The following is a 26,336-nucleotide window of genomic DNA, read 5'->3' as shown; positions in this document are numbered from 1 at the left end:
CCGCAAAGAGTCGTTTTGAGGTTGGTCATCCGGGAGGGTGGTCATGAGGAGGGTGCTTTTGTGAACTAAGGCGATGCCTCCTCCTGGACGGATGGGGCAGTCCTTGCGCAAGATCTTGTATCCATTGAGAATGGCGGTGGCAATGTCGGGTGCAAAGTTGGCGTTGGTCCAGGTTTCCGTGAGGAAAGCAATATCGGGCGAGTAGGTGTTGAGGAGGTCCCAGATTTCTATGGCGTGCTTGCGAAGGGAACATACGTTGAGGAGGATGCAGTTGAATGGTTTATGAGCAGTGATGTCCAGTAGGCTGGGAGATGCTGCTGGGGCATGGAGGTGGGTGAAAGTGTGGTGGCAGCATAGACAGGACAAAGGGCCGTGGGTGTTGGTCAGCATCAAGAGCTGGCAGTTGTTGTTGTGTCCGGGGTTGAGATCATAAGAAGATGAGGGTCTCTGGTGCGGCTGCCATTAAGTAGGGATAGGGGAGGGCGGGTCAGCTGGAAGGCGGGAAGAACACACTGGAGGGGGAAGGGGGCGCGGAGGCAGCAGCAGCGGGGGAAATTAAGGAAAGAGTGAAAAGTGAAAACGAAGGAAAGAGTGAGAAGTGAAAAGGAGAAAGGTGACAGAATGGCAGAACAAAGGAATGAGGTAAAGGGGTACAAATGAAAAGAGGCAAGAGAGGCACAGCAGTAGAAGAGCAGCATGCTCTCCCACTGGAACACCAGGGATGAGGCACAGCGAGGATCCTGTGGGTGGAGGAGGGCCTCGAACACCCTGCAACAGAGCTCAGTGGACAGCACTTAGTGGTGGAGCTGTGCGGGGTGAGAGCAGTCACACTGACCAGGTCAGTGATCTAGCTCTTCTTGCCGTGCAGCGGCCGCCATTAAGTAGGGATGGGACGTGTCAGCTGGGAGTAAGGATGCACCGGAGGGGGGAGGGGCAGCAGCGGCGAGGGAAAACGAAGGAAAGCGTGAGAAGCAAAAAGTGAAAATGAAGGAAAGAATGAGAAGTGAAAAGGAGTAAGGTGACAGAAGGGCAGAACGAAGGAAAGAGGAAAAGGAGCACAAAAGAAGAGAGGCAGAGCAGCAAAAGAGCAGAGTGCTCTCCCACTGCACCACCAGGGATGAGGCGCAGGCTGGAGCCTGCAGGTGGAGGAGGGCCTCAAACACCCTGCAACTGTGCTCAGGTGGCAGTACTTAGTTGTGGAGCTGCGCGGGGGGAGCAGTCACACTGACCAGGTCAGTGATCTTGCTCTTCTCCCCACGCAGCGGCCGCCATTAAGCAAATATTGGGGGGAGGGCGGGTAAGCTGGGAGCAGGAAGGACACACAGGAGGGGGATGGGCCGCGGGGGAAAATGAAGGAAAGTGTGAAAAGTGAAAATAAAGGAAAGAATGAGAAGTGAAAAGGAGAAAGGTGACAGAATGGCAGAACAAAGGAATGAGGTAAAGGGGTACAAATGAAAAGAGGCAAGAGAGGCACAGCAGTAGAAGAGCAGCATGCTCTCCCACTGGAACACCAGGGATGAGGCACAGCGAGGATTCTGTGGGTGGAGGAGGGCCTCGAACACCCTGCAACAGAGCTCAGTGGACAGCACTTAGTGGTGGAGCTGTGCGGGGTGAGAGCAGTCACACTGACCAGGTCAGTGATCTAGCTCTTCTTGCCGTGCAGCGGCCGCCATTAAGTAGGGATGGGACGTGTCAGCTGGGAGTAAGGATGCACCGGAGGGGGGAGGGGCAGCAGCGGCGAGGGAAAACGAAGGAAAGCGTGAGAAGCAAAAAGTGAAAATGAAGGAAAGAATGAGAAGTGAAAAGGAGTAAGGTGACAGAAGGGCAGAACGAAGGAAAGAGGAAAAGGAGCACAAAAGAAGAGAGGCAGAGCAGCAAAAGAGCAGAGTGCTCTCCCACTGCACCACCAGGGATGAGGCGCAGGCTGGAGCCTGCAGGTGGAGGAGGGCCTCAAACACCCTGCAACTGTGCTCAGGTGGCAGTACTTAGTTGTGGAGCTGCGCGGGGGGGAGCAGTCACACTGACCAGGTCAGTGATCTTGCTCTTCTCCCCACGCAGCGGCCGCCATTAAGCAAATATTGGGGGGAGGGCGGGTAAGCTGGGAGCAGGAAGGACACACAGGAGGGGGATGGGCCGCGGGGGAAAATGAAGGAAAGTGTGAAAAGTGAAAATAAAGGAAAGAATGAGATGTGAAAAGGAGAAAGGTGACAGAAGGGCAGAATGAAGCAAAGAGGAAAAGGGGCAAGAGAGGCAGAGCAGCAGAAGAGCAGAGTGCTCTATCACTGGACCACCAGGGATGAGACGCAGGGGGCAGCACTTAGTGGTTGGTGGAGCTGCACGTAGGGAGTGCAGTCGCGCTGAACAGGTCAGTGGTCTTGCTCTTCTTGCCGCGCAGCGGCCCCCATTAAGTAGGGGTTGGGGAGGGCGGGTAACTGGAAGGCGGGAAGGACACACTGGAGAGGGAGGGGCCATGGGGGCAGCAGCAGCGGGGGAAAACGAAGGAAAGAGTGAGAAGTGAAAAGTGAAAATTAAGAAAAACAGAGGAAAAAGTGAGAGGTGGAAAGGAGAAACGGGACAGAAGGGCAGAACGAAGGAAAGAGGAAAAGGGGGACAAAAGGAAAGAGGCAAGAGAGGCGGAGGCAGAGCAGCAGAAAAACAGAGTGCTCTCCCACTGGACCACCAGGGATGAGCTGCAGGCAGGAGCCTGCGGGTGGAGGAGGGCCTTGAACACCCTGAAACAGAGCACAGGGTGCACCAGCTAGTGGTGGAGCTGCACGGTGGAAGAGCAGTCACACTGACCAGGTCAGAGGTCTTGCTCCCTGTCGTACACAGCATATGGTATTCATTCATCTGGGGAACATCATGAATTTTCATTTGAAAGTCCATACTATCCATTACATTAGATGGCAATGACAAGCATGTGGTAAAAAGAGGGCAATATATATAAGTATATCTACAATGTACTTAACATTTGAAATATATATATATATATATATATATATATATATATATATATATATATATATATATATATATTACCTACTGGCGGTCGCCAGTAGGTAGATATAGTTAGGACCTATTTTCCATAGGAAATCCGCAACATTGTATTTGGAATAACTTTGGCGCCGATTGACGAATCTTCGCAAAATGTTCCAAACTTTTGGCCAGCTCCGGTCCGCTCCTATCCTGAAAGTTTCACAGTGATTCGTCAAGCGGGGGCCGAGAAAAAATATATATATCTCCCCCACTCACTGTCAGTAAAGGGTCTGACCCTGCCAGGATAAAATCAACTGGATTAATTCAGTCTGAAGTACAGTGCAAGGAGTGTAACATCATGGCAGATGCGTTTCAGCAGTGATTGCTTTCTTCAGTGCCCGTTACCAAGGTAGGTTGTTACATCAGGTGGCTATTTAAATGTTCCCTTGAACATTCACGGACGGGCCTTGTCAAAGCCCCTCCCATGCCTTGAAGCGGAGTTCCAATTTGCGCTGGTTGCAAACTGCGGCATGCTGGTTTAGGAAGTCCTGTGAGGATGTCTCTTAAGTAAGAGGAAAATCACTAACACCCAGTGGTGTCCCATCAATGTGGCTTCGGACCCCACTCCGCCGCAGCTGATTTTTCCAACTCAACGCTCGTTTTTCTCTCGCAGTAAATACTGCTCCTCTCTCCCCGTGCAGTGATGTATCACCCTGTGGTGTTGAATCTGCCTGGGGGGGCTCTGCGTTTTCTCTACAAAAAAAATATACCAAAGGTGCTGGCTGTCGCGCTGCTTCCTGAACGAGAGGGCGTGTTGGTAGCCAGTGCCTACAATCCAAGCAAATATGTAGACCAAGCCCCCACTCACTGTCAGTAAAGGGTCTGACATGGCCGGGATAAAATCAACTGGATTTATTCAGCCTGAAGTACAGCGCAAGGAGTGTAACATCATGGCAGACGCGTTTCAGCAGTGATTGCCTTCTTCAGTGCCCGTTACCAGGGTATGTCGTTACATCAGGTGGCTATTTAAATGTTCCCTCGACCATTCACGGAGGGGCCTTGTCAAAGCCCCTCCCATGTTCCATTTCGGCTGGTTGTAAACTGCTGCATTCTGGTTTAGGACGTCCTGTGAGGATGTCTCTTAAGTAAGAGGAAAATCACTAACACCCAGTGGTGTCCCATCAATGTGGCTTCGGACCCCACTCTGCCGCAGCTGTTTCAGATTTGGCTCGGCGCCGCCTGGCTTCTGCGGCGCCACCCTCCAGAATCAAGCTGGTGAGTGCGGGGCAACTGGAGCCCAAACAACCACAAGGCGCAGACGCTCGCTACCACTGACTGGGGGGGGGGGGGAAGGGGGGGGGGGGGGGTGAGTACTGCCCCTTCCAGGAGGAGCTTGCCAGTAGTGCCTATTTACCAGGGGTGTACTATTACCATAGACTGGGCCCCCATTTCTGTGTACCCCCCTTTCTATGAGCCCAGATGCCTGGAATGGACGTATCAAAGAGAGGGGCTTGGGGTGCTGACATGGACTATATTCCACAGAAGTTTTGTTAAATGTTTTGTTACCACTTCCGTATGCACAATGATATTTGCCTTGACCAGCTGCATAGGGAATGTTATCTTTATTGACTAGGGGCATAAGTGAAGTCGCCTATGTTGTCCATGTACAAGGAAAATGTTACCTTTAGTGAGCATATGCCCCAGAAGTGTTACTTGCGTCGCCCTGAGATTACCCAAAACCTTCTAACCTACTTACTGTGAGAAACCTATGTTGTCTGCTCTAACAAGAATTAGATAAAGATACTTGTTTTTTTTGTCAAATGAACTGGAAGTGGTGTCTATTTATTGCGTGTGCTTTACTGGGTCAGTGTGAGTGTGTGCTGCACAACTACTTAACACATTGCCCCTGGAGTGCCTTCCCGCCTTGCGCCAAGCTACCGCGTCGGAGTAGGCGGTCCCTGGGACCTTGCGGGTCTAAAAGCCACGCTTCTCCAGAGCATGGCTGGGTGATAGGCGGGAACGTTGGCCTCCTGGCTTCTCAGGTCCTTCTTCCTCCTTCGGGCTGGATACTCGAGCTGGACGTGGGTCTCGCGACATCTCCCTGTAGCTTTCCTCCGACTCCCAGTGCGAGCTCCTCCTGCGTCTTCCGGGTTCTTTTTCTGCCTCCTCCTGGATGACGATCAGGTCCTGGGCAGGGTCTTCGGGAGAGGTGTCCCAGTTAAAGGGGCCGGGACCGAAATACACCTATCATGCGGTGCATTCCCTTCCGCATTCCACTCGTCAGTCTGTGAAGACAGCAAAGTGAGCATTTCAGAGGGCGCAGTCCACCAGTCCCCCTTGTGCTCCTGCTCCCCTTGAGTTAGCACGGAACCGCGACACCCCCCCTCGGATTTTCTCGATCTGGGAGAGGAAACACCCTGGAGAGGAAGTCAGCACTCCCATTGTCAGCTCCCCTGCAATGCCTGACCTCAAATATAAAGGGCTGGAGGGACAGAAACCTTCTCAGGACACGGGGATTTTGGCTCATGTTCCTGCTCATCCACTGGAGGGGTGCGTGATCCGTATAGAGGATGAAGGGGCTGCCGTCTAAATAGTATCTCAGTTTGTCTACCGCCCATTTCACGGCTAGGCACTCCTTTTCTATGGTTGGGTATTTCTCCTCTCTAGGGAACAGTCTCCTACTAATAAAAAGAATTGGGTGTTCAATGCCATCTTGTGACAGCTGAGAGAGAACAGCTCCCAACCCATAGTCAGATGCGTCAGTGTGTAGTAGGAAAGGTTTACTAAAATCGGGTGAAGCCAGTACAGGACTAATGGTTATGGCCTGCTTCAGTATGGAGAAAGCATCTAGAGTCCTCTGAAGGGGGTTCAGCAGGGTCTGTGTTTTGGTTGTTTTACGAAGTAGGTCTGTCAGGGGGGCTGCTATCTCCGAGTATTGTGGGATAAAGCATCGGTAATAACCAAGAAGGCTCTCAGTTCTTTCTTCGAGGACGGAAATGGAGTGTCCACAATGGCTTTTATCTTTTCCTTTTGGGGTGCAATCACCCCAAGGCCCAAGACATACCCCAGGTAATTGACGGATTGAAAACCCACCCGGGACTTCTTTGAATTTATGTGGAGCCCCGCTTGTGAAAAAGATTGTAGAATGCGGCGTAGGTGTTCCAGGTGCTCTTCCCACGTACGACTGAACACCACTATGCCATCTAAGTACGCGGATTAAAAGGCCCGGTGTTCCCGGAGTACCGTGTTCATCAGGCGCTGAAAGGTGGCAGGTGCTCCGTGAAGGCAAACCGGTAGGACTGTGAATTCATAGAGGCCGTCCGAAGTAACAAAAGCAGTTTTTTCTCTATCCGTTTCTTCAACGGGACCTGCCAGTAACCCTTTGTTAAGTCAAAGGTGGTAATGTACCGGGCCTCACCTGTCTTTTCGATCAATTTGTCGACCCTGGGGATGGGGTATGAGTTGAATTTAGAGATCGCGATTAGGGCCCTGACGTCAATGCAGAAGCGCGTGGAACGTCAGACTTGGGGATCATCACTATTGGGGACGACCACTAGCTGTTGGAAGGGCGGATGACCACCATCTACAACATGGACCTGACCTCCTGCCTTATTGCTTGTCTGCGTACGACTGGTATCCGGTATGGGCTTTACGACTCGCCCTGGTATAGTCGTGATGGCGTGTTTAGCCAGGGATGTTTTTTCCGGGCTATCGGAGAAAATGGAGGAGAAAGGCTTCAGGACAGCCCCCAGGGAGGTTTTGTCAGAAGTGGACAACTCCTCATTCATGATTAACTGGTTTAGGGTACAGGAGGGGGTTTCTGAATGGGAGGGCAGCGTTAGGTGGGTAGAGGAGGGTGGTGGACCTATCCATTTCTTTAATAGGTTTACATGATAGGTCTGGGTGTCCGTAGGCCGTACTTGCACTTTATAGCTGGTTCTTCCCACTGTTCAGACTATTTTGTACGGGCCTAACCACTCTGCCTTGAACTTGCTGGATGAAGATGGCAAGAGAACTAGAACCCAGTCTCCAATTGCCATTGCTCACCATTTTTTTCCCTTGTCATAGAAGTACTTCTGTTTGCTGTGTTTCTTTTCCAGGTGGGAATAGGCGAGGGCCCTTAGTTTCCCCATTTTGGATTTGAGATGTTTGCTGTACTCAAGAAACCCTCGAGCCTCCTCTTTTTCCCAGGCCTCATTTGTCATCTCCAGAAGCGATCTCGGCTGTCTCCCGAAGAGAATCTCGAAAGAGGAACAACCGAGACTGCTCTGGACCTGGCTCCTGATCACATATAAGGCTAACAGCAGAAGTCTATCCCATTCCCTCCCTTCGTTACTCAACATCTTCTTGAGAATCAGCTTCACCGTCCCATTGTACCTCTCGACGAGGCCGTCAGTCTGAGGGTGGTATACCGACGTCTTGATATGTCTTAGGTTTAACGTCTTGCACACCTCTTTCATGAGTCGTGAGACGAAGGGAGTACCCTGATTTGTCAGGATCTCCCGGGGTAACCCTACTCTGGGTAGTGTGTGGTGTAATCCACCATAACCAGGACATGCTGGTGTCCTTTTTGGGTTTCCGGGAGAAGACCTATCAGGTCCATCCTGACTCGCTCAAAGGGAACGCCTACGATGGGCAAAGGCTGAAGGGGAACCAGAGGGGGGCGATAGGGATTCTTTTTCTGAAAGATGTGACAGGATTGACAGTACTTCTTTATGTCCCCATAAATCCCTGGCCAATAAAATGTCAAAACATTTTGTGTTACCTTCTCCGCCCCTATGTAACCCGCTGTGAGCGAGAAAAAAACATTATCTGATCCCTGAAAAGCAGAGGGACGAGTAACTGTGGATACCCGTCTTTAGATCCCATTCGGTATAACAACCCATCTATGGTAAGGAAGTGGGGGTATGTCATGGAAGGGGCTTGGTCCGAACTTCGGGCATGTTGCCATGCGTGTTGGAGAGTGGTATCATTGGTCTGTGCGAACTTAAAGTTCCGGTCCAATATCCAGGGTTCTGTTGTTACTAGGGCTGGACACGGCGTCCCCTCAATGACCCCCTTCTCTTCTGCTAGTGGGTTATTATAGACTGTAGACAGGAACATATTTAGGAACCCCGGGTTGTCGGTCCCAATAATCAATTCCTCCGGGAGTCCCTCCAAAACCCCCACCCTGATGACATGGGGGAACCTCCAGTTGGTATGAGACTAACAGATGCTACTGGATACGGTCGTACGTCCCCCGTGTACACATCTGATGTGTACTAGGACATGTGGCAAGATCTGGGAGGAGAATATCAGATCCCCTTGAATGACGGATTGCCTACACCCGGAATCTAGGAGGGCCTTCACCTCTTTACCGTTCACTTTAACACTCACATAGAAGGCACCCCCGAGTTCTGCTGTATATCGGATGGAGCGTGGCAGGTATCCAATCTTCATAGGCTCTTCCTGGAACTTCTTGCGAGGACATAAACGTGCTATATGTCCCCAGTCGCCACAATCAAAACATTGGGGCCCTTTATAGGGGGGAAGTTCGTGTTTCGGTTGATGAGGTTTGGTTGTCTTGGGGTGTGGCCGGTGACTTCTTTCCTCTGGCCTCCCTTGAGGGATGCGGGTCGATTTTTCTGGTTCCCAGGGCATAACACGGGGATGGGCTCTAGAGAAAGTCGTGGCCATCATGACTGTCTGTTCGGGAGTTAACTGGGAATACTGCCTTAACCACCATTGAGTATTGAAAGGCAGGGCTTCTAGGTATTGTTCAAGATATATACGATTCATGATTTCGTCCTTTGTGCTTTCGTTAGGCTTCAGCCATTTGTCTGCAGCTGCTTTGAGCCTAAAGTCAGGGTTTTGGGGTTTTCACCAGGATGGCCCTTTTCTTTTCTGAACCATACCCGGAACGCTTCTGCATCCAGTCCCAGGTGGTCCAATATGATAGCCTTGATTTCCCGATAAGGCGTGTTCCCCGTGCTGTTGGCCACCTGGTAGGCGGCCTGTGCCTCGCCCTTTCAAAGTTCAGCAGGAAGGCGTCTGGGTCCTCCCCTGCTCCATATTTCTGTAGAGAAACACCCGTAGGCCCTGGAGGGGGTGCTCCCACTACTTCTTTTGGTCGTTGTGTCGCTTGTTCCATGGCCACCCTCTGCAGCTCCTCCAACAGGGCGGCGACACTATGTTTGAATACATCTCGGTCTGCCTGGGCTGAACTCAGTTGTCTTTCCACTGCCCATCCGAGCTTGTCCTGTCCTGCGATGAGGTGCTGTATTACGGCATCCATTATATCCTTACTAATGGACAGGTTGCCCGCATTCTCCACCAATTGTAGCGGTAAGGAAGGATCAGGGGAGCTACCAGTATGCTTCAACTTAGGTTTTATTGAGACCAGTCTCTTTTTACGAGGCTCCAGAGTCACAAATTATAATGTCCGGTCCTTCGGTCCCGTCCGGTTCGGTTCACAGGCGTGGATTTTGTCTTCTCCTTGCTGGATTACGGTCTCGTCCCAGTCCTGGTTGGAGGCTCGGGAGACAAGAGAGAGTACAGCAGACGTGAAGGCCGGTATTACAAAAATCTCATGGGGAAGGAAGTGAGGGACGCCAGTGCTCGTTTTACACTTCTAGGGTCGTGAAGGTTGGTGCGGGTTAACTTCCGGGGAACAGTGGGGCAATACTAGGTATGTGCACCTGCCTTCCTCCCCACCCACCCGTGACATGGTCCCGTACCTGTGTAAGCCATGCTCCTCCTGAAGCGTGGCCTCCTGGCGATAGGCGGGAACGTTGGCCTCCTGGCTTCTTGGGTTCTTCTTCCTCCTTCGGGCTGGATACTCGGGCTGGGCATGGGTCTCGCGACGTCTCCCTGTAGCTTTCCTCCGACTCCCAGTGCGCGCTCCTCCTGCATCTTCCGGGTTCTTTTTCTGCCTCCTCCTGGATGACGATCAGGTCCGGGGCGGGGTCTTTGGGAGAGGTATCCCAGTTAAAGGGGCCGAAATACACTGAATCGGTATCATGCGGAGCATTCCCTTCTGCATTCCACTCATCAGTCTGTGAAGACCGCAAAGGGGGCGTTTCAGAGGGCGCAGTCCACCAGTCCCGCTCGTGCTTCTGCTTCCATCGCAGCTGTTTCAGATTTTTCCAACTCGACGCTCGTGCTGGCACCAGTCGATTGTTCCCTCGCAGTAAGTATTGCTCCTCTCTCCCCGTGCAGTGATGTATCACCATGTGGTGTTGAATCTGCTTGGGGGGGGGGGCGCCGCGTTTGCTTTACAAAAACAATATACCAAAGGTGCTGGCTACCGTGGTGCTTCCTGAACAAGAGGGCGTGCCGGTAGCCAGTGCCTGCAATCCTGGCAAATATGTAGACCGAGCCCCCACTCACTGTCAGTAAAGGGTCTGATGCGGGACATCATCAACACCTCCTTCGACACCGCTACCTTCCCGGAGAGCTGGAAGCACGCCGAACTCAACGCTCTACTAAAGAAGCCATCAGCCGACCCCACCGACCTCAAGAACTACCGCCCCATCTCGCTGCTCCCGTTTCCAGCCAAAGTCATCGAGAAGACCGTCAACAAGCAGCTGGCCGCCTTCCTCGAGACGAACGGATCCCTAGACCTCTCACAGTCTGGCTTCCGGGCCAACCACAGCACCGAGACCGCCCTGATCGCAGCCACCGATGACATCCGAGCCCTGCTTGACAACGGAGAAACAGCAGCCCTCATCCTCCTAGACCTCTCCGCGGCCTTCGACACTGTCTGCCACCGCACACTTGTGCAGCGCCTCCGCAACGTCGGAATCCAGGAGAAGGCACTGGAGTGGATCGTCTCCTTCCTCGCCGGAAGTACACAGAGAGTTCGCCTCCCCCCGTTCAGATCTTAAGCCACCGAAGTCATCTGCGGCGTTCCTCAAGGCTCCTCGCTCAGTCCAACCCTCTTCAACGTCTACATGAGCCCCCTCGCAGACATCGCACGCCAGCACAACCTCAACATCTTCTCCTACGCCGACGACACCCAGCTGATCCTCTCCCTCACCAACGACCCCGCCACCGCCAGAGCCAACCTCCACGAAGGGATGAAAGAGGTAGCCGAATGGATGAAGTACAGCCGCCTGAAACTGAACTCGGACAAGACGGAAGTCCTCATCCTAGGATCCTCACCCTCCGCCTGGGATGACTCCTGGTGGCCCCCCGCCCTAGGCAGCGCACCCAAACCAACAGACCACGCACGCAACCTAGGCTTCATCCTGGACTCCTCCCTCTCCATGACCAGACAAGTCAACGCCGTCTCCTCATCGTGCTTCAACATCCTGCGCATGCTACGAAAGATCTTCCGGTGGATCCCCACCGAGACCAGGAAGACGGTCACCCAGGCCCTCGTCACCAGCCGTCTGGACTACGGGAACTCCCTCTACGCCGGAACCACCGCCAAACTCCAGAAGAGACTCCAGCGGATCCAGAACGCCTCAGCACGACTCATCCTGGACATCCCCCGTCGCAGCCACATCTCCGAACACCTGAGAGACCTGCACTGGCTCCCGGTCAACAAGAGAATCACCTTCCGTCTCCTCACCCACGCTCACAAAGCCCTACACAACCAAGGACCAGGATACCTCAACAGCCGCCTCAACTTCTACGCTCCCAAATGCCAGCTTCGATCGACCACCCACGCCCTCGCCGCCGTCCCCCGTATCCGAAGAGCCACCACAGGGGGACGGTCCTTCTCCTACCTCGCCGCCAAGACATGGAACTCCCTCCCGACCCACCTCCGCCTGACCCAGGACCACCTCACTTTCAGGAAGCAGCTCAAAACCTGGCTGTTCGAGCAGTAGCGGACCCCCCTCCCCCAGCGCCTTGAGACCCTCTGGGTGAGTAGTGCGCTATATAAATGCATTGATTGATTGATTGATTGACACCGCCAGGATAAAATCAACTGGATTTATTCAGCCTGAAGTACAGCGCAAGGAGTGTAACATCATGGCAGACAGGTTTCAGCAGTGATTGCCTTCTTCAGTGCCCGTTACCAAGGTAGGTCGTTACATCAGGTGGCTATTTAAATATTCCCTTGACCATTCAAGGAAGGGCCTTGTCAAAGCCCGTCCCATGCCTTGAAGCGGAGTTCCATTTCGCGCTGGTTGCAAACTGCTGCATGCTGGTTTAGGAAGACCTGTGAGGATATCTTTTAAGTAAGACGAAAATCACTAAAACCCAGTGGTGTCCCATCAATGTGGCTTCGGACCCCACTCCGCCGCAGCTGTTTCAGATTTTTCCAACTCGAGGCTTGTGCTGGCACCAGTCGATTTTTCCCTCGCAGTAAGTACTGCTCCTCTCTCCCCGTGCAGTGATGTATCACCCTGTGGTGTTGAATCTGCCTGGAGGGGCGCCCCGTTTGCTTTACAAAAACAATATACCAAAGGTGCTGGCTGCAACGGTGCTTCCAGAACAAGAGGGCGTGCCGGTAGCCATTGCCTGCAATCCTGGCAAATATGTAGACCAAGCCCCCACTCACTGTCAGTAAAGGGTCCGACACCGCCGGGATAAAATCAACTGGATTTATTCAGCCTGAAGTACAGCGCAAGGAGTGTAACATCATGGCAGACGCGTTTCAGTAGTGATTGCCTTCTTCAGTGCCCTTTACCAAGGTAGGTCGTTACATCAGGTGGCTATTTAAATGTTCCCTTGACCATTCACGGAAGGGCCTTGTCAAAGCCCCTCCCATGCCTTGAAGCTGAGTTCCATTTTCCGCTGGTTGCAAACTGCTGCATGCTGGTTTAGGAAGTCCTGTGAGGATGTCTCTTAAGCAAGAGGAAAATCACTAACACCCAGTGGTGTCCCATCAATGTGGCTTCGGACCCCACTCCGCTGCCGCTGTTTCAGATTTTCCCATCTAGACGTTCGTGCTGGCACCAGTCGATTGTCAAATGTTAAGTACATTATATATATATTATTTCATTATACCTACACATATACTTTTATGCTGCAGTTTTATGCCAACGGAGCATCAATTTTGTGATGTTCCGGAAGCGCAGTGTCCCGGCACATATTTACAAGGACACACAAAGCCACCCTGTGTGGCTTTTCGTGGCCTTGGAAATATTGAGTACGCCAATGCCTTACTCTGCGTGGAAGAGTCATTCCATGGGTGCTACTATGGGTGTTCCCATGCACCACCCGTGGTTTTTTCACTCCCCTAGACTTACAACATAGCGAAAATCTGGGGCAGAGCCAAAACTAACGCCTTCCCAAGCAGGTGTAACAAGGAGAGATGTTTACATTTTTCCTTGTTTTATCCTCTTTCCATGTGTGTTGCATTCTAGAATGAGGAAAATGCCTCCTTTGATTGTTTTTGTGCAGGAAGGTGTCCCTTCTTGCACAAAAACAATCATGCCAACAACACAGACACCTTTGCACCAAGGTGCAAGAGTGCCTGTGTTGGCGCTCGGCTGCAGTTTGTGTCCCAGCCGAAAAGAAAGGAATGTGCCATATCTTCTAGATATGGAGCATTCCTGCCCTTATCTTTTGACATAGGGCAGCCCAGCTAGAAGGCTTGCGGTGCTGCCCTAAACCAAAATAAAGTGAATATGCTCCCCAATGTACTGCATCTGAAGCTACGACTCCGGATGTATCGCCTGTGATATAAAGGTAGAATACCCCCACAACTTTCATAAATAGCTATATATGTTTAACTAGTATCATGTAACAAACATGGATTTCATAAACAAATTAAACAGCTACTGCTGGGAATCCGCTGCTGTTGCCAATTTCCAGGATGGGTTGTAGAATCCTTTTTAATCCTATGATATGCATAACTGTATTCTTGGGAGCAGATTCATTAGATGGTCACGTAGCGCAGCAAGTTACCTTGCTGAGCTGCACTTCGTGACGGGGAAAGGGCAGAATGTGACGTATTTTGGCACAATCATGCTCTTTTGTCTACCCAGCACCAATGCAGGCACCCTTGCACCATGGTGTAAGGGTGCCTTGTTGCATGCAGGATTCTTTTTGTGCAGGAAGGTGCTCCTTCTTGCACAAAAAAACCCTGAGGGGCCTATTCCTCTTTGTATGTGTGCTGCAAAATGCCATGGGAGTTGCATGGAAATACCCTTGCAACGCCCACGGAATGCCTCCCTAGCTCAGAGTAAGGCAACACAGGGATTTTTGCTGTGTTGCTTTACTCCAGATTTATGGAGCCCCTCAGGGGCACACATAGTGACCTTGGGGGACATCATAAATCACATTTAAGGTTTGCTTCACATATGTACCACATTGTGGGTGCAAATGTGACACAAGCCGGCTCATAAAAATGCCCCTAAATGTAGGAGCACTGTGCCATGAATTGGACCCAGAGAGCTAGACTATGTTGTCTGAAATTGTGAACCAATTGGTGAAAAAGGAATGGTAGGGAGAAAGGCAGTCCGAATAAGATGTCAATAAGAGAGGAGCAGTAGAGAGGGTAGAAGACATAGATAGTATAGATACCCTTCTTCGCATTTGTTTCAGAAGATTTCTGCTGGTCTGAAGTCCCACATCACTGGATTCCTCTATGTTCAGCAGAATGTGATCCCAGTTTTCTTCTTCCCTACATTTCAGGGCTTCTCTTAGCTCCCTCTTCCGCTCGTCGGCATACATCTTCCTATGTTTGTTCTTTGCTTTTAAGTCCTTGTCCTTTGCATGTTCTCCTCCAACCACCTGCTGTTCTAACTGCGCTAACCTGGAGAAGGGAATGGTTGCAAATACGTTAATAAACTTAATTAGTTATTGTTTATTAGAATGTATTTGGTACTGGGATAGCAAGGTATCGGTTTTAAGAAACAGTGGTCGAGTTTCGTTTGTAGATAGCCACTTATGCAGCAGTTCATTACTGGTGTGCACTGTCAGAGCTGTGGACAGTAAGAAGCTCAAAAGAGGCAGTGCAATGAAATACTTAACATGACTGGGATTGATTGTCACTAATTTCCCTTTTCAGATGAAGTACAAAGATTAAAATATTTTCAAAGTGTTTTCATACATTCTTGCACTATCTTCTCATCATGTTGTACACTGATCTGCTGCTATCTAGCTAAACCTATGTCCGGTAAACACTAGTATATGCATACACAATTCTGAAACCTATTTTCCAAAAAGAAATGCAGTCCACTTCTCACATGTAGACTACTGTAAAGCTTTTTTTCCTTAAACAGGTTAGTAGGTTAGTAGGTCACAGAAAGAAAATGGAGTATGTCCCATCTTAGAGAGGAGACAAAGTTTGCAGTTACTTACCAGTAATTAGATAACTCAAAGTTCAATCTTCCTTATTGCAGTCCTCACTATCGAGATGTGTCCGCCTCCAACAAAGAAGAATTCCAAACTCCAATCCTGAAGACTGCCCTCTTGTACTAGGAATAATAGGCACCGCCTACCCTGGACACATCCCTCATATATCAAGCTAGAAGGTAAAAACCAATATTCCCTCCCTCCACAATCAATTTGAATGGGTTGACCAACCATGAAAGGAAAGGTGGGACAATATAACAAGCATTTGCAATGTAATAGTACTCGCATTTGCCAGAGTTTGAGCTATTGGCATTGTAAATGACAATGCTTTTTATTTAAGTGTTGGTTTTCAAAATTGATAAATAAAACGGCATTGTTATTTAAAATGCCAATCACTTACACTTGTGCAAATGCGAGACCTATCGCATTGTAAATGCTTGTTCTTGAACTTATTTCTATGTGATTCCCCCATGGCATATAGAGTGGCCCATTAAGATGCTGTGTTTTCACAGTCACAAAATGGCTGCGGGGCAAATGTGTGTTTTTGTTAGTTGCTGGCTGTACGAGGCATAAAGACGGGGGCGATAATTAAAGAGGTTTTCTTACCATAACCCTCAGCAGATACATAAAAACATCACAAATACTACCTCAGCGTCATACTACATGGAAGCCACATTCCGTCAGTGTCCAGAAGCTGTGTGACCCCTATATTTAAATATAATCTGTAGATCAATGCTGCACTAAGGGCTTGTAGAAAACATTACTGATGAAAATAAACTATGCAGAGGTCCCATACTCATAGCAGCGAGCCGCTGGATGCGCATCATTATTAATGGAAAGACGGCACGATCTGGGGGCACGCAAGTTCCTGGCTGTGAGTGAAAAAGATGAAGGAAGCCATTGACCTAATTGCAGCCCCGCACCCAGACTCTCACCTCCGTGTTGGGAAAGGATGCAGACAGGGACCAGCAGTGCTGGCATCTGCAGACCAGGAAGCACAACCTGCGCCATCGAGTTCACCAGTTCTTGAAGCAGCCCCGGCGCAGGAAACGAAACTAAACAATTTACCTATTTGAGTGGTGGTCTTTAAAACGTCAGCACAAGCACAAGCATTCAGTTTATAGAAGTGAAAAGGGCTGGAAGTTTTTTTAGATTCATTTTGTATGAGTAACATCCTGGCACTAAGATGGCAATTAGAAAAGCAGTCTGCAGTCATGTCGTGTTGAGATCCTGATTTACAGAATTGATGCAAATGGAACTTAGTACTGCAAACAATCTGCTGGTATGTGGACTGTTACGATTACTAAGTTTTACTGGATGAAAAGGGGGGGGTCTAAAGAGGTGACCATGCAAAATGCAATGAATACCCGCAAGGTTTTAAATATGCGGGTATCAACAAACACTGTTCACGTTGTTTATTACCCTGCAAATGCACACAAAAGTACTCTACAGAAGTATATTTCCTTGGTTGGAAAACAAAGGGGCACCCTCATATCCCATTGGGGCGTATGAAAAGGTTTTGTCCTCATGGTGCTTTTTTCTTATGGGAAAAACAAGTGTGTATGAAGCTAATGTCACACTTACTCGTTGTCCGCAGGTCATTTGAGTGTGAGTCCACTTACAAATAAACAAGGCTGCAGACACACTACTGGGGTGTTTTGTGAATCTCCAAAAAGTAAGGTGCAAACCATAGGTATAAATCTATGATGGCTAGATTACCGGCTTCGTCCTAAGTGTTATTAACCCACGCCATAAGGACCATGAAGCTGAATCTGTGGCGTGTACTGTACTGTAGGTTTACATGTGTGTGGTCTTGTTCCCTCGTGCTGCCAGCGGTTTCATTTTTTTAAGCATTACATAAAGCAGCTCATACTATAAACACTCGGTGGTTAAAAGTGAGATACTATCACTTTCATGACCTGCATTTGTGCCTGCACGTCACTAGAGGTTCAAGAGTAGTCTGTTCTTTCGCACTTCTGCATGTCTTTGCTAGTCTTGCGTGCACAGAAGTAGTGTTCTCAAGTGACCGCGGAATGTTGCTGGATTATCGCAAAACTCACACAGAGATTTTAAGGACTGGAGGGGTTTGCGTGGGTGTATTCGTCGGGTGAGCACGCAAGTTCCTGGCTGAGAGTGAAAAAGATGAAGGAAGCCATTTACCTAATTGCAGCCCCGCACCCAGACTCTCACCTCCGTGTTGGGAAACGACGCAGACAGCGACCAGCAGCGCTGGCATCTGCAGCCCAGGAAGCACGACCCGCGCCATTGAGAAGCCGTGGCAGAGATCTTGAGGATGGGAGGGGTTTGCGTGGGTGTATTCATTGGGCGAAGCCTCCTTCCACCAGTTTGTGAAGCAGCCCTGGCGCAGGAAATGAAACTAAACAATTAATTACAAGTTGTACAGCATATATAATTTTAAAAAAACACAGCACATGTAGCATCTGAGAATCAACACGAGGAGGTGGCTCAAGGTATAACGCTGCCGAATTTGGAGCTGGAGAACAAGGTTCGAGCCTGGGGTGGGCTGTATCACGTAATCACATACGAACAAGTAGTCCCTAAATGAATACATAACAGTCAGCAGTGGAACTAAACTGTAGTTTGTCGGTGCTGCTTCCTGCAAAAACGGAGGCAAAACGGAAGTGACGTATCGGACCACCAGCCAATCAATCAGTGAGATAAGAAGAGCAATGCCAGATGTAACCAATGCCAAGCGACAAAACAAATAGAAACGAAAAGGGTGGAGTTTCACCACCAATACTGATTACTTGATGCCTCGTAGAGGCAGCGCATGCGATGCCTATGCGAAACCTAAAAACGAGGAAGACTGGATTCAAGTTAATGGAATTACCCATAAGTAGTTTAACATTACCTCTTCATCCCCTTCCTCAATTGTGTCCACACTAATGAGGAATACCAAAGCTAACAGCTAGACAAACAACCCTTTTCAAGAAACAGCTGCTGAAATAATAGTTATTTAAATAGTTTCTACTATTACTTCATAATAGAAAGAACTTTAGAACCAAAATATCATTACAGTCAGCATGCAGAAGGCTATAATGCTTTTTGAAAGTGAAGGGAGAGGCCCAAGTACCTGCCGTACATATATCCAGCAAAGGGGCACCCTTTGATTCTGCCTAGGAAGAAGCCATACCTCTTGTGTACACATAGTGGACAGGGAACTCCCTGAATTCGATAGGCTTAGGCAATAGTTGAGTTCATCCAACAAGTGCCTGAACAGTAGGTGCCGTTCCCTATTGGGCTGGACTAAAATTTATAAAACAGGGAAACATTATCAGTAAGAAATTACCACCTGGGAATATATCAAAACTATGCTGCTTAAGTCAGAATTGTGCAAATCTACAGCATCTTGCGAGGTAAGAGTAAGGCACAAATTTGGCAAAATAATTTCTGTTCCAAACAGAAATTAGAAGCAACGTTGCGAACATCAGAAGGATTTAGCCTCATAACTAGTCTATCCAGTAAATCCTTAGAAAAGAATGCCTGCAAGAAAGAGAACCCACATCCCCAACTTTCTGGTTCGTTTACAGTGTTTAGAATAGGTGTTTTACATAGATGTTCATCAAGGTTTCAAAGGGTGATCTCTTCAATGCATCTAACGTTGAAGGCAAATCTTAAGAGGGATACATGGACATAGTGAAAAGATGGGCTAAAGAAAAAACTTCAGAAGTCGAAGAGTAAATTCTTTACGATCTTGTCTACTCCAGGAATCTCTGAAATCCCCAATGAGGACCCACTAAACCCTAAGGGTTGAAATGTTGGGGACCATCTAAAAATCCTGAAAAAACAAAGGCTATGAAACATCACTCACTAAAGGGTCAACATCCCTAAAAACACACCAGTATGAAAAATAATTCCAATAATTTCAATAATGTTGATTTGCTCCTAGAAGCTTGAACTGCTGAAACTAATTCTCTGGGTAACATTCTCAACTTCTAGGCCATCAACCAAAGGCTTAGCACAATAGTCAGAGGTAACATTGGACCTTTTAGAGGGGCAGGATGAGTTGGAAATATCACTCTGGACAAATATTTATCTGAACTAAAAGATGATACCAAGATAAGTGGGGTCATGCAGGACAACTGACATCTTCTCTTTCTTTATCCTCAACAGAACCTTTAATGCCAGAGGAAATGCACCAGAAGACCCAGTGCCAAGGACAGGAGCAGCTATCGCTCTCCTCGCCTGGAGAGGAATGTCTTATTTTAGCTTGTAAAAAGATAGTATGACTGGAGTTCCCCAGCCCTGACAGAGGATTATAAAAATGAAGTCTTGGGATGGAGGAAATTTCCTTTTCATACACAACACATTTTGTACTCCTTAAATCTGTCCCCAGTTACAAAGTCAGAATCATTGGCCATAAGTGTAAACATGGTAATGCCAGACATTATCATCCATATTAATTGTTCAAGTGTTGTGCAAAATGGTTTACAGATTATATATTATTTGCACTAACTCTCTTGCCACAGTCTAGGGTTTACTTTCTGTGAATGTGGAGCAGGGCAGTGCCTGTGCTGCCGCAGACTGCCTCTTGTGTGCACAGGCCTCGGGGCGACCTCTGCTGCTTCTGCTGTTCTTTTTTGGCACGGGGAGATGAAGTGACGTCCCCACAATCACAGGCTGTGAGCTAACACTGGGACTCAAACTTGGTTCCCCAGTTACAAAGTCGGCAGCCTTGGCCATAAGGCTAAGGGGTAAGCATGGCAAATGTTTTCTTTTACCAAAAATTGTCACAGTGTATTACCACTGTTCTTAAAAACATGACGTAAACCATTGGGTCACGCGTGTCCACTTTTATCTTCAGAAATGAAATTGCACATAGAAATAAAATCACTCTATACAGTGTTTTATGCATGCAGCATAATGCTGTTGTGCATGGTGAAGATTTACTGTAATCCACCCAAATGTTGTTTATGAGCCCAGAGTTCACATTTATGGAATTCCTCGGTTTCGAGAGAGAAAGGGAAGGGGTGGTGGGGCGCATTATCCCAGCATTGTTAGTCACATGAAAGGCAGCGGCTTTAACTTATTTGTTTGTTTGAGATTTTAAATAATGTGCAGTGTGTAGTTTGTCTGCTTCCGAGTCCACTTTTCAGTAACCTGATTTGGTCGCCTTAAACATTTTGATGGCTCCACAGTTTATGGTTGCAAAACGTTTTGATAATAAATGATATGGGGCAATGGATGGAGCTAAACTCAAAGCATCTGGGTTTTTTCTATGATTGCTCATTATGCTTTAATGACATTTTTTTTATCCCCTCCAGCAGTATCCGATACCGCCTTCATATACTCCTGATTCCATCATCATTGTCCACACATTCAACCAATCTATATACAGTTACTTTCAAATATAAAACCAGTATGTAATTATTTTTTCACCCACTGAAGAGATGTGTGTGCATTAGACACAGCTCCTAATCCTTCCAAGGTCGATACATTATGTGGCATCGAATTGTGCCCGAAATGTAATGCTAACATTTGGTTGCATTTTTGGTGAACACTTTCACTGTCTATATTAGTTATTATTGTTACTCTTTAGGTAGACCCTGTGTGCCTTCTGTGTTGCTCCCCCCACAGGGAATGGTCTGACTGGGCTGCTTTTTTACTGTTGTGGGGCACTTTTCGTCTCTGCTGGACCCCTGTTTACTGGTGATTTCAATGATATTCTCAGAAACATTGTCTGCATGACGCTCAAATCTATGCAGTCTTCCACACCTTGGAAACCTCTTATAAAGAGTATGTTTGCACGTTCAAAACTGCCCCATTGTCCACTTTCTCTTCTTTTACTAGAAAATCTTCTGAGGACAGTGAAGACAGGTGAGCGCATCACACCTCACGTCAGTGCATGGGGTGTGTGCACCCTATAGGAGAAGGGACACTAAGCAGTAGATAAATAGCCCTGACGAAGGCCCCAGACCCACTTGGGCTCCTGGTGAGGGCCAAAACATGTTGGCACTTTACAAGGGAAACAACTGAACAATTATATTCAGAAAACCCCGACTCTTTCAATGCTGGACAATGCAAACATTTACCCCCAGTCACAAGGATCTGGGTTTAATCCATCATTCTTTTGCTCACCACACCACCCCACTTTGGACCCAGCCATATGCAAATCAGTCTTGACTCTGTGCCTCATGGGAACAGTCCAGCCCGAACTGCCAAGCCAGGTTTTCCCTGAACTGGAAACAAGCATTCTGCGGCCGGTTTTGGGGTAACACCCCTCATCAGCCACGCTAGTTTGAATCCAGCGGCAAAGTGAGCAAGGGACCGAAGTCTGGGCATACACTGCCAACCTAGGGCAAACAAAGTAAACACAAGGAGATGATGGACAGAGCGCTGAAACCTTTCAGACACTCACTCCCAGTCACAGATCTGGGTAGAATCCATCATCGTTGTTTAGCTCACCTCCCCACCCCAGTTCAGACCCAGCTATATGCAAATCAGTCTTGACCCTGTTCCTCATGGGAACAGTCCAGCCCGAACTGCCAAGCCAGGTTTTCCCTGAACTGGAAACAAGCATTCTGCGACCGGTTTTGGGGTAACACCCCTCATCAGCCAGGCTAGTTTGAATCCAGCGGCAAAGTGAGCAAGGGACCCAAGTCTGGGCATACACTGCCAACCTAGGGCAAACAAAGTAAACACAAGGAGATGATGGACAGAGCTCTCAGTCACAGATCTGGGTAGAATCCATCATCGTTGTTTAGCTCACCTACCCACCCCCCACCCCAGTTCAGACCCAGCCATATGCAAATCAGTCTTGACCCTGTTCCTCATGGGAACAGTCCAGGCCGAACTGCCAAGCCAGTCTTCCCTGGACCGGAACCAAGCATCCTGGGACCAGTTACGGGGTAACACCCCATCATCAGTCAGGCTGATAGGGATGAAGTGACTTCAAAACCTGCCGTAGAAAACAATGGTCGACCGTGACAAAGATGCCTCTGGAGAAGACTGTGAAGAAGTCCAAGGGTGGAGAGCCATGTCTATCCTCCACCAGAAGCCTGTCAACATATTCAGACTCTCAAAAATAACTGAAAAGCTAGTCTGTGGCACTTTAAAAGAGCACACAGTTTAGTTCCACTGTGCCTTGCTAACTGGATTCTCTAGGTCTCATGGCACTGCTGCACTTTAAGGAAGAGGTAGGGCCCTGTTTACGGAGCTGCTCTACTGTAGCACACTTTGATTCCCCTGTGCTGGACGCTTTGCTGATCAGCTGGGGGCTAACTGGACTCTAGACCAGATTTTACTTTAAGGAGGATGCTGGCCCTGGTCCCCAGCACTACAAAAGTGCACTTTGTGTCCTCTGCGCTAGAACCTTTGCTGATAAGCTGGGAGCTAACTAGACTCTAGCCCAGATTGCATTGCTGCACTTTAAGGAGGAGGAGAGGCCTGGTCCACAGCGCTACTAAGGCACGCTTTGAATCCGCTGTCCTGGTCACGTTCATGCACTGCCCAGGCACATCTGCACCTTTCCGAGACAGGGCCACATCTCTTTTGTCTTCGTTCTGACTTTATTATAATGGGTAAGCGAAACGCACCATGTTCCAATATTGACTCTACAGGAAAAACTCAAAAATGCTCTATTATGACTTACCTTTGCAATTGGAGCAGTCAACAAATAAATTACATCAGTTGAGGAATTGGGCTTAAGTGCTGCCGAGGTGGAGTAGTACCGATAGTCAGCAGCACCAGCATTCATGTAGTAACCCAAGTACACACTCCTCTTACATTTCCTATAACGGTTAATACTAGCCCGGGTGGCAGTTTAGTAACTACCACGGTATAAATATACCAATCCCGGCAAGGAAAAGGAACAACTAATGATTCGTCGACAAGAAAGGTCACTGTGAAATTGTATAAAGAACCTCACAGGCATTTAAATGTTCAGAATATAATTTGTTGGTACTGTGAGAAGTAGGCCTGGCATATGCTGGTCACTAGTTATAGTGGCCACCTTGCACCAGTCCAATTCGACTCTTATGGTAGATAGGTTTAAGACAACCTTTTAAAGAAAGCTATCCTAGTGGTAGCAGTGGAGAGCAGCCATCAGGCTAAGTCTCAGAGGAATGTAAAGCAGCTTGTTTTACCTTATAATCTCTTGAATTACCAAATGAAAGGACACCACACAGGTATATATATCAAATATATATGTATTTATTTCTAGACACACTCTACTAATCTCTTTTTAAGATTAGAAGCCAGATACACATTCAAATGTCAACGTTTCACAATAAATTAAGCACAAATATGGCTGGAGCCCTAGGGGCGTACCAGACCATATACTAAGAAAGTGGTATAAGGATGTCGACTTGCAAAATGACAAGGCCTAGGGCCTTGGGAATCGCTGGGGCTTCACTACTGCAGTGTTAGCAGGTAAGTAACAGGCCCACGGGAGACGCGTGCAGTGTGTGAACAGAGCCGCGTGTTCCCTATTGATTATAATGGTGCAAGTCGCGGTTTGATTTTTAAAGTTCTAGGGTACTTCGAGGAAGACTACAAGCAAGCCACTTACAAGGTAAGTACTTCGAGGGCCAACACACACTAGGGCACCAGAGTGCTCGAGTTACCTCACCCAGGGAAGCCGGGTGCATAGGTGTCTTTTGGTGTCGGGTCGCGTCGCTGTTTTCTATGTTGACCAGAGAAGACTTGCTGCGTGCGTCGCCTGAAGAAGTGTAGGTGGAATCTGAAGGTGGATTCAAGAAGATGAAGACCTGAAAATTGAAGGGACAGTGTTCAAAGTCTCTTGCCAGTGACCGGCGGCCAGCAAGATGGATGACCACAGATGTCGCATCGATTCAGGTCGTCGATGTTGTTTTGACTCTTCGCTCAGGAGGTCCAGGAGGGATCGACGATGACCAGCAGCTGGATTCGGAGTGTCCCACGACGTCTACAGCTGATGACGGTGTCGGCAACCGGATTGGAGCCAACAAGCCTTGGCAACTGCAAGTCTCGTGTAGACTGAAGAAATTCGATGGTGCAGACCAGCAAGGTCTGATGGACTCACCCAGCAAGGGTGAGTGAGGGCAGGCCTGGAGCAACCAGGGGAGCCCTTTGAGTCGGTGAGAAAGTCTTCGGTGTCCCACTAGCCAACGGGCAAGTGATCGCAAAAATGCCTCCTCAGGAAATGCTTCACAGGAGCCCACGGTCACGCGGGACGGAGTAGGCAGCTGATTTTTGGTGCAAGACCTGCTGGAGGCTTGGGCCACAGATGGTCCAATGCACAAGTTCGTAGAACGTTGTTTAGGGTTTGCACTCGACAATAGTGCACGGTCCCCGGGTATTGCTGTTCCTTGTCACTCGTGGGGTCCACTCGTCACAGCTCTGCTGGGGACTCACAATGGCCGTCGAGAAGTCAGGAAATCCACTTCCGGGGCAGCAGGAACTTCGAACTCCGGCGGGAGCGGGAAAGATTGCAACTGTTGATTGAGGTTTTTGGTGCCTGCCAAGCAGGGGAGTCACTCCTTGACTCCAAGGGAGATTCTTCTGTCTTCCAAAGGTAGTGGAACGTCGAAGGGCCAGGATTCTTCTTTGTAGAGCATCGTCCAGGGTAATCTGAATTGCATTGGCAATGCTTGCTATCTTATAGTGAAGATAGGGGAGGGACTAGCTCTATGACCACTCCTCTAGGAGGGTCAGGGGAGGGGGTGGTTACACCCACTTCCCTTTGTCCAGTTTCGCGCCAGAGCAGGGACAGGTAGCCCCTGAACCGGTTTGAGCTGGCATATGCACAGAGGAGCCTACTGCTCCCCCAGTGAAGGACTTCAAAGCACTCCAAGAGTGCACCCACCCAGCTCCAATACACTAATCCTGTCTGGAAGGTGGACACCTCCCTGTGACAGGATGCCTTTTGTTGGGCTTCCTCCACTGCGAGTTTCAGTCAGCAGCAGGAGGGCAGCCCAGTGTCTGTGCTGGTGGCATCCATTTTGTGATGCCAGGGCTCTATAGGATTTCTGTCGTTTAGTACAGTGGGTACATGTCATCCCCTCTAGGAGGGTGGGATCATACTCTCACACCAGTTACTGGTGTGGGGGTATGATTCCAAGTTGTTTGACACCAAACACGACATGTTTTGATGCAGTCATTCCAAAGTTAGCATTTACCGGGAGGTTATAATGCACTTAAGAGTATATGGTTTAACCGCAGCCACAAACAGCTATAGAGAATAGACTCTGGTAGCTGCAGAGGGGTCCTGCTCATGCAGAGGCACCCCCTCACATAGTAAACCAAGCACCCTGCCCTCAGGATTGATAGGGCCTGCCATAGGGGTGGCTGATAGGTTTATATGTGTGTGTATGGTGAGATATATAAACCTATACCTCAGTGAGGAGTGCTAACACTATCTCACACAGGCTGCAGTAGCAGGCCTGTGGTGTAAGATTGAGAATGCTTCCCAGGGGTGGCATAATACATGCTGCAGCCCCTAGTAGGCCTGTGAAGTTCCAATGCCCTAGGTACCTAATCTAATATGCACACCAAGTCGTTTAGAGAGAACAGAGAGACTGGGGCCCTGATTAGCAGGGACCGAGCCAGACTAGGCCAGAAACCAGTGTATACATCAGAAAAAAAGTGGGGGCAACATAAGTGCAGATCCTACTCTCCTACAGGTAACATTAATTGAGCAGCTCTGTAGTAAAATGGAAACATTAGTGAGGTATTCTTTAAAGTGTGTAATAAGAGACTATCTTTAATCGAAAATGCCACCTGTGGCCTGTCAGATATCATTAAGGGTAATGTTTTTCCATCTCAATCTACTGGGTGTGCGTGTGCTTTAGAAGTAAGGCCAGACCTCCCTCCTGTCCTAGACTATAGGTTGCAGGTAGGCTCTGTGGGAGTGTCATTTTCTTTCTTACATTAAACGCAAATGAGCTAAGCTTACATTAACCTAGGTTGTGGTTACACTGTCCTCCATCTTGCACAAACGTCACAATATATCACGTGATGACTATCGCTGTTCTTGTTTAAATTAGGAATTGTAAGACTCACACTAATAAACAGCGTGTGTTTCCAGGGAGGTTCTCTCACTATACCAAATCAAGGACATTTCAACTGTCCGAGACTATCGCTATACACTGTATCAATTGAGATGCTCAAATAAACTGTGAGAATGT

General features: G+C 48.7%; 1 protein-coding gene across 2 annotated transcripts in view; it reads right to left on the bottom strand.

Annotated features, from left to right (window-relative positions):
• Positions 1 to 26,336, bottom strand: part of LOC146832786 (kinesin-like protein KIF17) — a 930,557-nt gene that overhangs the window by 65,966 nt on the left and 838,255 nt on the right. For both annotated transcript variants that reach the window (XM_085606109.1, XM_085606110.1), the window contains exon 10: positions 14,437 to 14,668. In XM_085606109.1, coding sequence (XP_085462235.1) covers positions 14,437 to 14,668 — 232 coding nt within the window. The remainder of the gene's footprint in view (positions 1 to 14,436; positions 14,669 to 26,336) is intronic.

Source organism: Triturus cristatus, chromosome 5_1 (assembly GCF_964204655.1).
Source record: "Triturus cristatus chromosome 5_1, aTriCri1.1, whole genome shotgun sequence".
NCBI classification, from domain to species: domain Eukaryota; kingdom Metazoa; phylum Chordata; class Amphibia; order Caudata; family Salamandridae; genus Triturus; species Triturus cristatus.
The sequence above is the reverse complement of the archived record's forward strand: the minus strand, read 5'-3'. Positions and strand labels throughout refer to the sequence as shown.